Source organism: Sphaerodactylus townsendi, linkage group LG13, assembly GCF_021028975.2.
Source record: "Sphaerodactylus townsendi isolate TG3544 linkage group LG13, MPM_Stown_v2.3, whole genome shotgun sequence".
Classification (NCBI taxonomy): Eukaryota; Metazoa; Chordata; class Lepidosauria; order Squamata; family Sphaerodactylidae; genus Sphaerodactylus; species Sphaerodactylus townsendi.
The window spans coordinates 681,104-693,368 of record NC_059437.1 but is presented as its reverse complement, the minus strand read 5'-3'; the positions used below and the strand labels follow the sequence as shown (position 1 = coordinate 693,368).

The 12,265-nt window shown below is 49.1% G+C and overlaps 1 protein-coding gene across 2 annotated transcripts in view; it reads right to left on the bottom strand.

The window, feature by feature from the left end:
• Positions 1–12,265, bottom strand: part of LOC125442741 (vascular endothelial growth factor receptor kdr-like) — a 264,688-nt gene that overhangs the window by 38,201 nt on the left and 214,222 nt on the right. For both annotated transcript variants that reach the window (XM_048514384.1, XM_048514385.1), the window contains exons 21-24: positions 11,757–11,922; positions 9,737–9,834; positions 6,050–6,172; positions 5,817–5,928 (exon numbers count right to left, since the gene is read on the bottom strand). In XM_048514384.1, coding sequence (XP_048370341.1) covers positions 5,817–5,928; positions 6,050–6,172; positions 9,737–9,834; positions 11,757–11,922 — 499 coding nt within the window. The remainder of the gene's footprint in view (positions 1–5,816; positions 5,929–6,049; positions 6,173–9,736; positions 9,835–11,756; positions 11,923–12,265) is intronic.

The following is a 12,265-nucleotide window of genomic DNA, read 5'->3' as shown; positions in this document are numbered from 1 at the left end:
AGATCAGATAGATGGCCTTGAAATTTGAGGAGGTGGCTCTTCAAAGCCCAGCATCTCTCCTTCGTGTGAGTTCTTTCATGCTTTCCGTACTAATAGTATTCAAAAGAAGGGAGGAGAGGGCCTTTCATATGGTCATGGTCCATCAACCCTGGGGGGAAGAGGTGGGGCCTGGCATTTTGTTGTGGCCTACTCACCATGGGGGGAGGGGGCCATCATCTGGTCATGACCCACCCGGGGAGGAGGGTTAGTGAGGGGGAGAGGGGAAGGGAGCCTGTCATCTGGCCAGGGCCCACCTATCCTGGGGGGAAGGGGGAGGCCCCCCATTATCCAGGACTTTGGGGATCCTGAACTCCATGGCTCCAACAGTGGGCATTGGTTCACCTTGCATCTCACCCCACAAAATGGCAGCAGTGCCATTGGTCCATTGGAGCTTGGCTACCAATGGTCCTCTAGTGCAGTAGCCCATGAAGGGATTTCCCTGTAAATCAAACCTGATCCTTCTCTCTATATGATAGTGGCAGACTTTCTCCTGGAAATTACCAAACGCCAGTAGATTTCCTTCGACCTAACATTTATTTCCTGTATTGTATATGCTTTTTAATCCGTTTTTATTATTGTTGTACTGTTGTCTATGCCAATAAAGGCTTGCTTCTTAAAACTGACCTGACCTGGGACTTAAATAATTGGCTATTCTCCACATATTTTATTTTTCATTATTGGACTGGTGGGCACCTACCAAAGTGACAATCGTGGAAAGGAGCCAAAATGCGCCTTGTAGTGTCCTGCCTCTCAGTGATGTGAGTTCTCTGGCTGGTACAGCTGATTAGTTAAATATTCCGCATGTGCGCTGAAGATGTGCTGGTGCCAGACCGAGGGTGAGCCTGGATGAACCTCCTGAAAAATCTGTCTCTGGGAGAATGAGCTGCTTTTGAAACAGGGCCATAAACTGGGGAATGGGGCTTCTAATCCTGTGTCATCATCAGGGTATCGGAAGTTGTCCACAGGCCAGCCCTCCGTGCAATCTCACGCATTCCTTTGCTGAAAGAACACTCCATTGTCTCTGTTGAGCAGTTTGATTTGGAGAAGAAGCTTCCTAAATGAAAGCCATTCTGGCAGCTCATGCAGTCCGTGGGGAAAAGATATATTTGCATGGAATGTTATTAATTTAAACGAAAGCTGCTCTATGAAAAAGCTGGAGAGATGAATTCTGCCAGTTACCACTTTGGGGCTGCATTGAATTAGAATCAGTTTGTGGGATGAAATCCTTCTCCTCTGGGCTGAGCTACTGATTCCCTGTACCTGTCCAGCTAGTTGTTGTTCAGGTGCAACATACACTAGCTGTGTCACTTAAGTAGTACTTCAGAAAAAGAAGAAAATTCACATCTTGGGTAAGGTGACCAGATGGTCACCTTTGTAAACCGGAGCGGGGGTGGCATGTCAGCAGCATGCAGCACGGCCATGAGAACCCTCCTGACCTTGCAGGGACGTGTCTGCCGTTTCACAAGCTCGCCTGTCATAGGGCTGGAAACGAAGTTCCATGAAGTTGCCGTGCTCCCAGCTGTAGCAGCCGCGCTGCTGGAGGCTACCGCATCGCACTTGCCTGCGCCCCAGAAGGCAAGTGCAGCAGCCTCCCAAAAATCGGGACAATTGAAATAACCCACAGGACGCAGGACAAATTGTTTGAAGGCGGGACTGTCCCGCCAAAACTGGGACGTCTGGTCAGCCTGATCTTGGGCAAGTTTTCTGCCTTCAGGAAACATATTGTGTCTGTTGAGAAGGTGCTGAGGACTGCAGAGGATTCTGCGTTATGATCTACAGAGCATGCTCAGTTCTTGTGGGACACTGGTCTTAGGGGTCTGAGGTTTAGCAAAAGCTAATAATATTGTAGCTGTATGGAGAAGTCTGCAAAGATGCCAGTTTTCCATCTCCATCTTACTATATAATTGACCAGTGTGATCCTGATGAACCAGAAAAAGCAAAGGATTCTGGGAGGTGTAGTCAAGGGTATTGTCAAGGTACCATTTCTCATATACAGAAAGGCTGACTGGACTACAACTCCCAGAATCCTCCTTATTCAGCCAGTACCACTTTTTTTTAAAGCACTGGGGTCCTTGCAGGGTTGTCATGTTCCTTGCCTGAATCAATTATTCAGTAGGGGTCCTTGCACAACTGTCCCAACTCTTGCCTGGGCCAACTCTCAAGGAAGCCAGCAGCGAGCCTGGCACCAGTGTCCTGGACTGAACAGGCCACCCTGCCCCAGGCTGTTTGAGTTGGGAGGGGGAAGGCTTTGCCACGCCCTGAGGTGGTGAGAGCAGGGCTGTGTGGGGAGAGGCCTCACCTGGCCCACCCAGAGCACTCCAGGCAACGTCACCTTGAAAATGGAGCAAGCCTGTTTTCTGCTACTCCAGAGACCAGGACAAGGAATAATGGATTCAAGGTGCAGGAAAAGAAATTCCAAGTAAACATTAGGAAGAACTTCCTGATGTTCGACAGTGGAAGACACGGCCTCGGAGGGTGATGGAGTCTCCTCCTCTGGGGGTTTTTAAGCAGAGCCTTTAAAAGTTTGTAGAGACGACTTTTAAGCAGAGGCTTAAAGAGTTGGAAGAGACCACAAGGGCCATCTGTCAGGAGTGCTTTGATTGTGTCTTCCTGCATGGCAAGGGGTTGGACGATGACCCTTGTGGTCTCTTCCAACTCTATGACTCTACCAAGAATTAGGCTGGGGGGCAGGGAGAGAGGAAGAGAGGGTTGGAGTAGGGGCAAAAAGAAATTGGTACCATGAAGAGGCAGAAAGAGAAAGAGGGACCTAGGGTGGGTGTCCAGAATGAAAGCTGCAGTAAGGGTGGCAGAAAAATAGAGAAGAGAAAGTGGAGGTAGGAAGAGAGAAAGAGAGAGATGGAATAAGTGGGCAGACCAAGAGAGCTGGGGGGTCCGGGGAGGGAGAGCTAGGTACTAGGGCAGAAAAATTAAAAACAGAGCTGGAGGGTCGTGGGGCAAGAAAAGTGCCATTTAGGGGGGCTGAAAAAAAAGAATTAGGGAGTAGCTGCACCCAAAAATATCAGGCTATTAAGAGAAAGGGGTGACCAGATGGCAAATGAGCGGCAGAGAGAAAAGGGGGAGGGAACAGAAGAAAAAGTTGGGCAATAAAGTCCTTTCCAGTCCCCACCTGTCGTTTCCCACTTCATAGGAGCCTGTTGTATTTTTTTTCACTGCTTGGGCTCCCCCCATCTTCACAGGCACTCTGCTGCCCCTCCTTGGCAAAACTAGGATGTTGGAGGGGCACAATTTCATTGTTTGTACCAGGCACCATTTCCTGTAGAAACGTTCCGTCCGTGTCTTTTGCCCTGGGAGGATTAGTTTTCTAAAGCCCACTGTATTTTTTTGCACAATGGACTTTATTGCTAGTCTCAAATGAGAAACCATTATTATTATGGAAGTAGGCTGGTTGAGAAAATCAGTTGGACAAACTTCCTCAGAAGAAGAAGAAGAAGAAGAAGAAGAAGAAGAAGAAGAAGAAGAAGAAGAAGAAGAAGAAGAAGAAGAAGAAGAGAGAGAGAAGAAGAGAGAGAGAGAAGAGGAGTTTGGATTTATATCCCCCTTTCTCTCCCTATAGGAGACTCAAAAGGCCTTACAATCTCACTTGCCCTTCCCCCTCACAACAAACACCCTGTGAGGTAGGTGGGAGCCAAGGAGGAGCTCCTAGAGAATCTGTGATTCAGCCCAAGGAGTCACCCAGCTGGCATGTGTGGAGAGTGTACAGGCTAATCTGAATTCCCCGTTTGATAAGCTACCTCTCCACAACTCAAGCGGCAGAGCTGGGAATCAAACCTGGTTCCTCCAGATAAGAGTGCACCTGCTCTTAGCCACTGCTCTTAGCCACTACGCCACAGCTGCTTGATAGTCCTCCCAAATCTTCCCCTCTGACTGGGGACTGATTTATTATTTATTGTATTCAATTTATACCCCGCCCTCCCCCGACTTGTCAGGTCTTGGGTGGTTTCCAACATCAATCACATAATAATACAATTTCAAAATTAGGCATCCTACACTCACAATAAAATTCCTTCTGAATTGGTAAAACTCTTCCTATTTTAAACACAAGGTTCTATTCCATTATCTCTTTGGCGCCCCAATGATTGTAGTCAGATGTGGCCAGGGGAGAGGATAAAGGAGAATTGCCATAAAACTGGTAGGGGGTGGGGGTGGCTTAGGACAGATGCGCAGAAAGCATAAAGGCCAGTTTATATATGTTGAACTCATGCTCTGACAGTCAGCAAGCCAAACCGTACAGTACATTTTCCCTCTATATTCCTTTTAAAGTCAATTTTGCAAATGCAAGCCACCCGAGTTTGCATTTTCTTCCGAGAGAAACAAAGGTGTATTGGGGGCAGAGAGACTCTCTAACCTTTTCCTCCCAGGCCATTTCTTGAAGCAACCCCCTCCCCTCCCCCACCAAATTGCTTTGACTTTTGCTGGGGCGGTTCCTCAGTGCGTGCAAGTTTCCAATGGAAAACAGACCTGGCGAGCCCCATGCGATATAATTGACTGTGTGTCCCAAAAAAACACGCGACCACCCAGAATCCCCTTCGAAGCGTACAAAAGGTTAGAGCAGCCAAGGATGTTGTACTTTGATTTTTTCCTCCAAAGATAAAAAAGTGTAACAAGCCCTGCTCTAAACTAATTGAGGGATCCACCGCTAAGGAAGAAAGCCACTTTGCTTCTTTAAAAAGCAACAATGAGTGCTTGTCTCTACAGAGGACGGTTCTACCAATGGTATGACCTATTCAAAAACAATCTCAAATGTCCTTTTTTTCCCTTTGGGATTTGGTCTTGATTTTATTAACAGCAAATATTTGCTGAATTCTGCCCAGATAAAAACTGGAAATAGAATCTCTGAACCCATACAAAAATCCAAATTTCAACAAGAACATAATTCCTTCATTAGGATCAACCAGAAGTCATAAATTAGTGTGCAAGCTTTAGAGTTCCACAGAAGTCTTACACAGCCTCCCTGTAAAGGGGGATGAAAGAAGAAGAGAATAGATGGTGGTAATAAAGTGGTTGTTGGAAGCCCCGTAGGTCAAACTGGGAATTCAGGAAACCCTGTGCAAATTTAGAGTAATCCTATGTACAAGACGCGACATGCAGCGCCTGCTTCTGCGACGACGCACTTTATGCCTTGCACTGCATGCCTTATCGCACTGTCGACACACAATAATAATACACACACACACCTTTTTAAGTCTGTTGAAGTCAATGTGCTAGGAAAGGTGTAATTGCTTAGAACAGCACTGCTTATAAACAGGATTGAGTTCAGTGTAAGCATTCTGGGAAGCAACAGCTTATCTTCTGTCAGAAAGCAAAGGCACAGTGGTTCACTCTTCCAAAATGTTCCGCAATCTGGAATTCACACAGACACGAACAGAAGGTAAATATTTTCCCGCTGTGGCTTGCATCAGGGAAAACATCTCTTCTGCCCGTGTCTTGCCAAAATAGCATGCAAACCGCTCCTACATTTCGTTGCTGGGGTCTTCAGCCAACACGCGGTCTTGTGGGTGTTTTATTTTTCTGAGGGTCAGCGTTTTAGGAGGAGTTATTCTAGGAATAAGAAGTCACCCAGCAAATATTATCATGCATGCAGATGACAACCCCCCCCCCCTCCAAATTGCTTGTAAGTGCTGGTTCTCATACTGCTGGGCCGCACTTCTGGGCAGTGGAGAGGCTGAAGTGTATCACAAGCAGTCAAGTGACCCCCTTTGTTTGCAGAGTTTGTTACCCTAAAATTCAGTCTAAAATAAAGGCAAATGCAACCTTACCTAGAGAAAATATTTCCCACAGCAGCACACCAAAAGACCACACATCGCTCTGGGTGGTGTAAATTTTGTCGAAGATAGCCTCTGGAGCCATCCACTTCAGCGGAAGTCTGGCCTATGAAACAGAGGCAGTAAATTAAAATGCTTCCTATTCTAGTGGGTGAGGGTGGTGGATATCATCAGGAATACCCCCAGAGCCACGTTGTACGTCACGGCGCTCAGCTTCTTGCACTTACGTCGCCTTTCCGCACATAGTCGGGATCTTTGTAAATATCTCTTGCCAGTCCAAAGTCACAAATCTTCACCACGTTGTTTTCAGACAGTAGGATGTTCCTGGCTGCCAAATCCCTATGAATGCACTAGAAGAAAACACAAGGACAGAAGGAATCAGTCAGTTTTCCTGGATGATTGTTAGAAACCCGAGTCAGGAAGTGCCAGCTGTTCCTACTGGGCAGATGCAGCCAACCTGGCCAGAAAACGAGCCGTGGTTTTGTGATCTCATGGTTGGACTGCTGTAGCCTACACTATAAGGGACTGCCATTGAAAACAACTCAGAAACTGTAACTCATATGGAATGCCACAGCCCAGTTGAGGGCCGAATTCCCACTGAAAATTTAATCTGGATACAACCAAGTTTCAAAAGAATCGGCACCTTTTCATCCAGGTTTCAACATCCTCACTGCAGCAGGTTTCTAGTTGAGAGACGTCTAGGGCCCTGCCCCTTGGGGATTGGCTGGCTGTCCAGGGAGTGCAATTCGTGCTAAGCCTAGGGGCAGCACCAAAGGAATTTCAGAGTATCTTTAGGAGACCCTCCTCCCTCCAGTGATGATACTACCCAAGGTTTGAGCAGTGAAGTTTTATAGTTCATGTGGGGCCAAAGTGCCATGGGACCCACTCCGGCATGTGCTAAGCCCCCATATCCTATTTGCTTCCATTGGAGCAGGTGTTTTTTTTCAAAAAAGTATGCATATACTGAAAGCAAGGTCCAGGAAATTCTCATTATTAAAGGGGGCACCAGAAATGGGACTGATCTGTGTTCCACAGTTCGGCAGTGGGGAGATCACGAGGAAACCTGGATATTTTGGGTGACTATCCCAGGATTAATCGCCAGTGGGAAATCGCTCATTGTCAGAGACGAGGCATTTACAGAAGTTTTTACAAAAGTTCTTTTCTCAAGCTCATTTTAAAGTCTGCTTATTCCTGGGACTCACATATTTGAACTACTGTTTCCCTCCTAGTGTTTATCAGGCCAGTTTCTTTTCTTTGCGCTCCTGCTGAGGGCTGCCCCCCCCCTCTCTGCAGCAGCTCCAGCTTTGAGGAAGAGGCTTCCAGAAAGGTAAGGAAAGTACCTCCTTTTAAAAAAAACTCTGCGATGCTGCTCCCCAGGGCATTTGAAGGACTACAGGGAGTAGGATTTATATGGTTTTGTTTGATTTTTGTTTGCAGCTTCACAAGTGCGAAGGTGGAAATGGCGCTTGGAAACCTTTTTTGAGACCCGAAAAGTGCCCCAAACTGCAGCTACGTGAAGCCCCACTTATTTGCATAAAGGGCAGTGCCAACCCGGTTTGGCTCCCTCTTCCTCCGGCCCCTGACCTGCTCAAGCAGGGGGCCAGCCTGCTCCTAGCCTCCAGCAAATCCTGTGCAGCGACCGCTCTGTGCCTCTACTGGCATCTCTGCCTCCTCATGCGCCCCCCCCCACCCTCAGGCAGCAGCAGCGCCACCGGGCCACAGGCACAATTAGGCCCACCAGCGAGTACAGCCAGAACCCCTGCTCACTGTGGGAAAAAATGCACATTGTGTTCCAGTGGCCCAGGCCAGCCCTAGCAGATGCGTGTGTGTGTGTGTGGGGGGGTGGTGATTTTCTGCTCCCCACATGATGAACTCTGTTTGCGCGTGCCCACAGAGAGGGCTCCGAGTGCCACCGCTGGCACCCGTGCCATAGGTTCGCCATCACTGTTCTAAGGGAAGGTGGGAAAAGCAGGGTATAAATAAATAAAACCATTGATAACTGTCAAGTTGGAGGGCAAAATCCATAGATGTTACATATGATTTTAAATCTAATAATTTAATAATAGTGTATAACCACTGTCTGATACCTGATGCCGATAAAGGTTATTGTGATTGTGATTGTAAATAAAACCATTGATAAAATAAATGCAACAAGATTATAAAAGCAGAGTAATAATACCCCCGCACATCTCTTTGTGCAGCTCCCCCACGCATGGGAGTGCTCCCACAGGGATTGGTTGACACCTTAATTGTGATTGGGCATCCAGTCCCTCCGTTAGGTACACATTAACCAATCAGAGGAGGACCTTTCACATTTCACAGAGAGCTGTCCAGCTGCTTTCACACACCCCCCCCCACAAAGAGTGTGAACATTTATTTACTTCGTCTGTACCCCACCTTTCTTCACAGTGGGGACCCAAAGAAGGTTTGTTCTCCTCTCCTTCACTTTTCCTCACAACAACCCTGCGAGGCACGCCAGGCTGAGTGTGTGTGTGTGTGTGTGCGCAGGAGGAGAGAGAGTAGCCAGAGGCTCATGGGGTGGGGCCCAGAGACAACAGTTCAGTGTGTGTGTGTTGCCAGCTCTGTGCTGGGGAATACCTTGATATTTTGAAGATGGAGCCTGAGAAAGGTGGGGTTTGCCGAGGGGCTTCAATGCACAGCGCTCACCTTCCAAAATGGCCCTTCTCCATGGGAACTGATCTCTGTCCCTGGAAATCAGTTGTCGCCCCAGGAGATCTCTAACCACCACAAAGTTGTGTGGGTGGGTGGGTGGGTGGGTGAGTGAACTGCAGTGATACTTAGCCTCTAGGGCAGTGGTGGCGAACCTTTGGCACTCCAGATGTTATGGACTACAATTCCCATCAGCCCCTGCCAGCATGGCCAATTGGCCATGCTGGCAGGGGCTGATGGGAATTGTAGTCCATAACATCTGGAGTGCCAAAGGTTCGCCACCACGGCTCTAGGGTGCCTCTGGGATCTTCAGTTCTTCTTTCAAATAAGAGAGAAATCTGTTGTTAATTAGGCTGTCTATACATATTTCTTCATAACACCAAAGCCTGTTTCATATTTGAAAGCACTGCATTTTGCTAATGAAATATGACCCCCAAATCTTAAAGTCAGAGAGAGGAGACAGACTGACTTTTCTTAGGAAGTGGGCAGGGCCAGGTGGAGCTTTTGACCAGCAAGCCTTCTGATTGGTCACTGGAGATTTGATTGGCTGTGCAGATTTTTTAAAACATTTGTGCAGAGCTACCACCACAGTGCAGGGATCTTCACTGTGCAAGTGAAGGCAAGCCTCAGCATCCACTTTGTGTCTGGCTCCACCTCCTGCAGTAGCCGTGGTGCAGTTGGCTCTACCTCCGGTGACACCATTTTTGTAGCTGTGTCCACCAAACTACAACCAAAGGCTCAAAGAGGTTGGGAACCCTCATCCAGACCATGAGGGCTGAGCTTTTGTCTCTCGGCAGCTTCACTGGGCGTTTCCCCACTCACCCTGATCCCCCCCTATGCTGCACGCCACTCTCAGCGTGCGGCCTCCCAGGTGCGCACCCGGGCTTCCCCACGATCCCGGGCTCTGCGCGGGGTCATCAAAAGGCGCCCTTTGCAAGAGCACCTGGGATGCTGTGTGCTGAGGGGGCACAACAGCGGCAGTGTCGGGGCGGCTGTGCTGTCGCTGCCCCTGTCGTGGGGAGTGCTGGGGGACCCCACGCTACTCTCCTCAAGTAGCGTGGGGCTTAAGGTAAGTGGGGAAAGGCCCACTGAAATATCACAGGAAAACATTTCAAAAGCTGATGAATAAAGCATGGCCCTCGAGACAAGGAGCAGCGAAATCAGCACAGGCCCCGTGGAAGACAATCGCATGGCTATGTGGGAAAAGCACAACCCGTAAGGTAGAAGCCACTCAGCCTACTCACTTTTCTTGAGGCCAGGAACTCCATGCCTTTGGCCACCTGGAAACTGTAGCAGATCAAATCCTCCAAGGTCAGGGGGCGTTTATACAGATCTTCGCCATCTGGAAGAAACGAAGCAGTCAGCTACATTTTATCTATCTCGGTTGTTCGCTCGCTCGCTCATTCATCTATATCAAGTCTGTTCATTTATATAAATCACCCGGAGGGCTCAGAGCGGTGAACATGAACATATAAATAGAGCGCAGAATAAAATCAATAAACCTCAAAGGTAATTAAATAAATCATAAAGAAATGGCTCTATACACATTAAAACCATTAAAACCCCATTAAAGCAGCATATTGGTACCGAAGTACAACAAATGTACAACAGTTGGTGACCTACTAACTAATCCCCTAAAAGAGGGGAGGGACGGCAGGATCCACAGATGTTAACGGGGGGGGGGGGTCTAACAGCTTATTCCCCAAAGCGTCTGACGAAGCTCCTCGGTCTTGCAGGCCCGGTGGAACTCATTGAGATCCCGCAGGGCCCGCACAGCTGGAGGGAGAGCGTTCCACCAGGCAGGGGCCAGAGTTGTGAAGGCTCTGGCTCGGGTGGAGGCTAGCCGCATCATGGAGGGGCCAGGGATCACCAGCAAATTGGTTCGGGACATATGGGGCATATGTTCCCAACACTGCAAGGAAGAGCATCTCCTTTCACTTCCCTAGCTGGGTTGGATAATCTGAGACAGGCCAGAACCAAACCAGATGATCCTTTTTCTCTCTGAACCAGAAGAACAGAAGACAAGCCCTGCTGGACCAGACCAATGCTCCATCTAGCGCAGCACCTTGTGGAGGCCACACCAATGCCCCGGAGAAGACCACAAGCTGAGCTCCCAGACAAAAGCCCTCCTCTGCTGTCTGCTCCCCAGCAACAGGCTTTCATTATGCCCCTGAGCCAGCGGGTCTCCGATGGCTATCATGGCAACAAGAGACCTATTAGTAATCTGCCCAAGATCCTACAGAGAAAAAGGGGTGTGGCATCAGGGGGGCTGTGATTGAGATGCACTCTTACCTCAAAGTAACTGCTTGCAACACTTAATCAATGCTGCTACAAGATATATGTAACCAGTCTGCTATATGTTACCATTGCCATCTGGGGAACTCTTTCATTGACCTTGGCTTTATGGCTTCACACATTTTGTAGATAACTAGACTTTCCCCTGACACACTGGTCCCATGAGAAACAGAGTTATTTCCATTACCTCGTGGGGGCAGGAAGCCAGGTGGTTCTCTATCACTATCTGTTGCTGACCTTGGGGCACCTCGACCCCGTAAACTATTGTCTCCTATTTCTTAGGGAAACGAGAGAGGGGATTAACGACAGGGATAAAGGGGATGGCAAATGCCAGGTTTGTTAGAACTGGCTTTGCCAAGCTTTGGTGCTCTAACGCTTATCAATAAACACTACTAACATTAAGCCAGTTCTCCTGGACCTCCACGCCTACTTCCATGGATGGGGCTATGGGTGGGGAAGCTGGGGGTGTCCACAAGGGCCTTGGAGAGGGGGACCCCCGACAGTACCCCAGGTGACACCGGGGCAGCCCGCATGGAAGAGACCCCATCGAGATCTTTCCGCTGGGAGCGGATTAGGCATGCTCCTTCCCACTGGGCCTCATGGCTTGGGGCTATACTGAAGCTCTGAGCAGAGGAGGTCGAGGGGGGAGAGATGCTGGAGATCAAACGCCAGGGGCCATGTGAGACAGACGGCCGACCTCCGACGGAGTCAAAAGGAATTGTGATGGGACCCCTGTCAGCTGCAGCAACAGCTGGAGGGCCTGCAAATAGGGGCCTCACAGCCAGCTGCGGGAGCTGCGGCGGCTGGGGCTGCTGGAGCGCCCCCCCCCCCCCCCGCCAGCAAGTCGTGGTGCCTGGAGCTGGAGGATGCTGCGCAGTTCCCAGTAAGATATGAATATGTCAATTTCTGGATGGCAGGAGCAACAGCATACAGTGTTACCTCTCCAAAGAGCCAGGTGAGCTTGTTTACCTTCTTCCTCCTCTTCAGAGTCTGTGTAACTTTTATCTTCAATGAATCCTGAGCTGGCAGAGCTTCCTGTGCTGGCGACGCTCTCCAGGCGCCTCTTGATCAGCTCCGTTAAGTCACTGATAGACTCCTCAAGGCCCTTCTCGCCAGAATCGGAATGCTCCTGAGGCTGAAGACAAGGCCCAGGCATCAGTCACCATTGAACAATTGTATATAAAAAACAAAGGCACGGACAAGCCAACTTCCTGTCAAAATCCTGGCATCACCAAGAAGGGCTGCCTGCCTGGGAGCAGAACTGTTTCTCAACAGCTGGGTTCCTCCGAGGCTGGGAGGGGGGTTGACCCCCACCCCGAAGGCATCCCTGAACGGACCGTGCAAGGTCATTGGTGATAACAGTTCTTAAAAGTAATTTGATTCAGCTCCTTAGTCCACACAGTAGCTATCACAAAGACAGAGATTCCAGCTAGTCACTGCTACGTGGTTTGGGACTGTCTTATCTGAAGGGCTGTCTT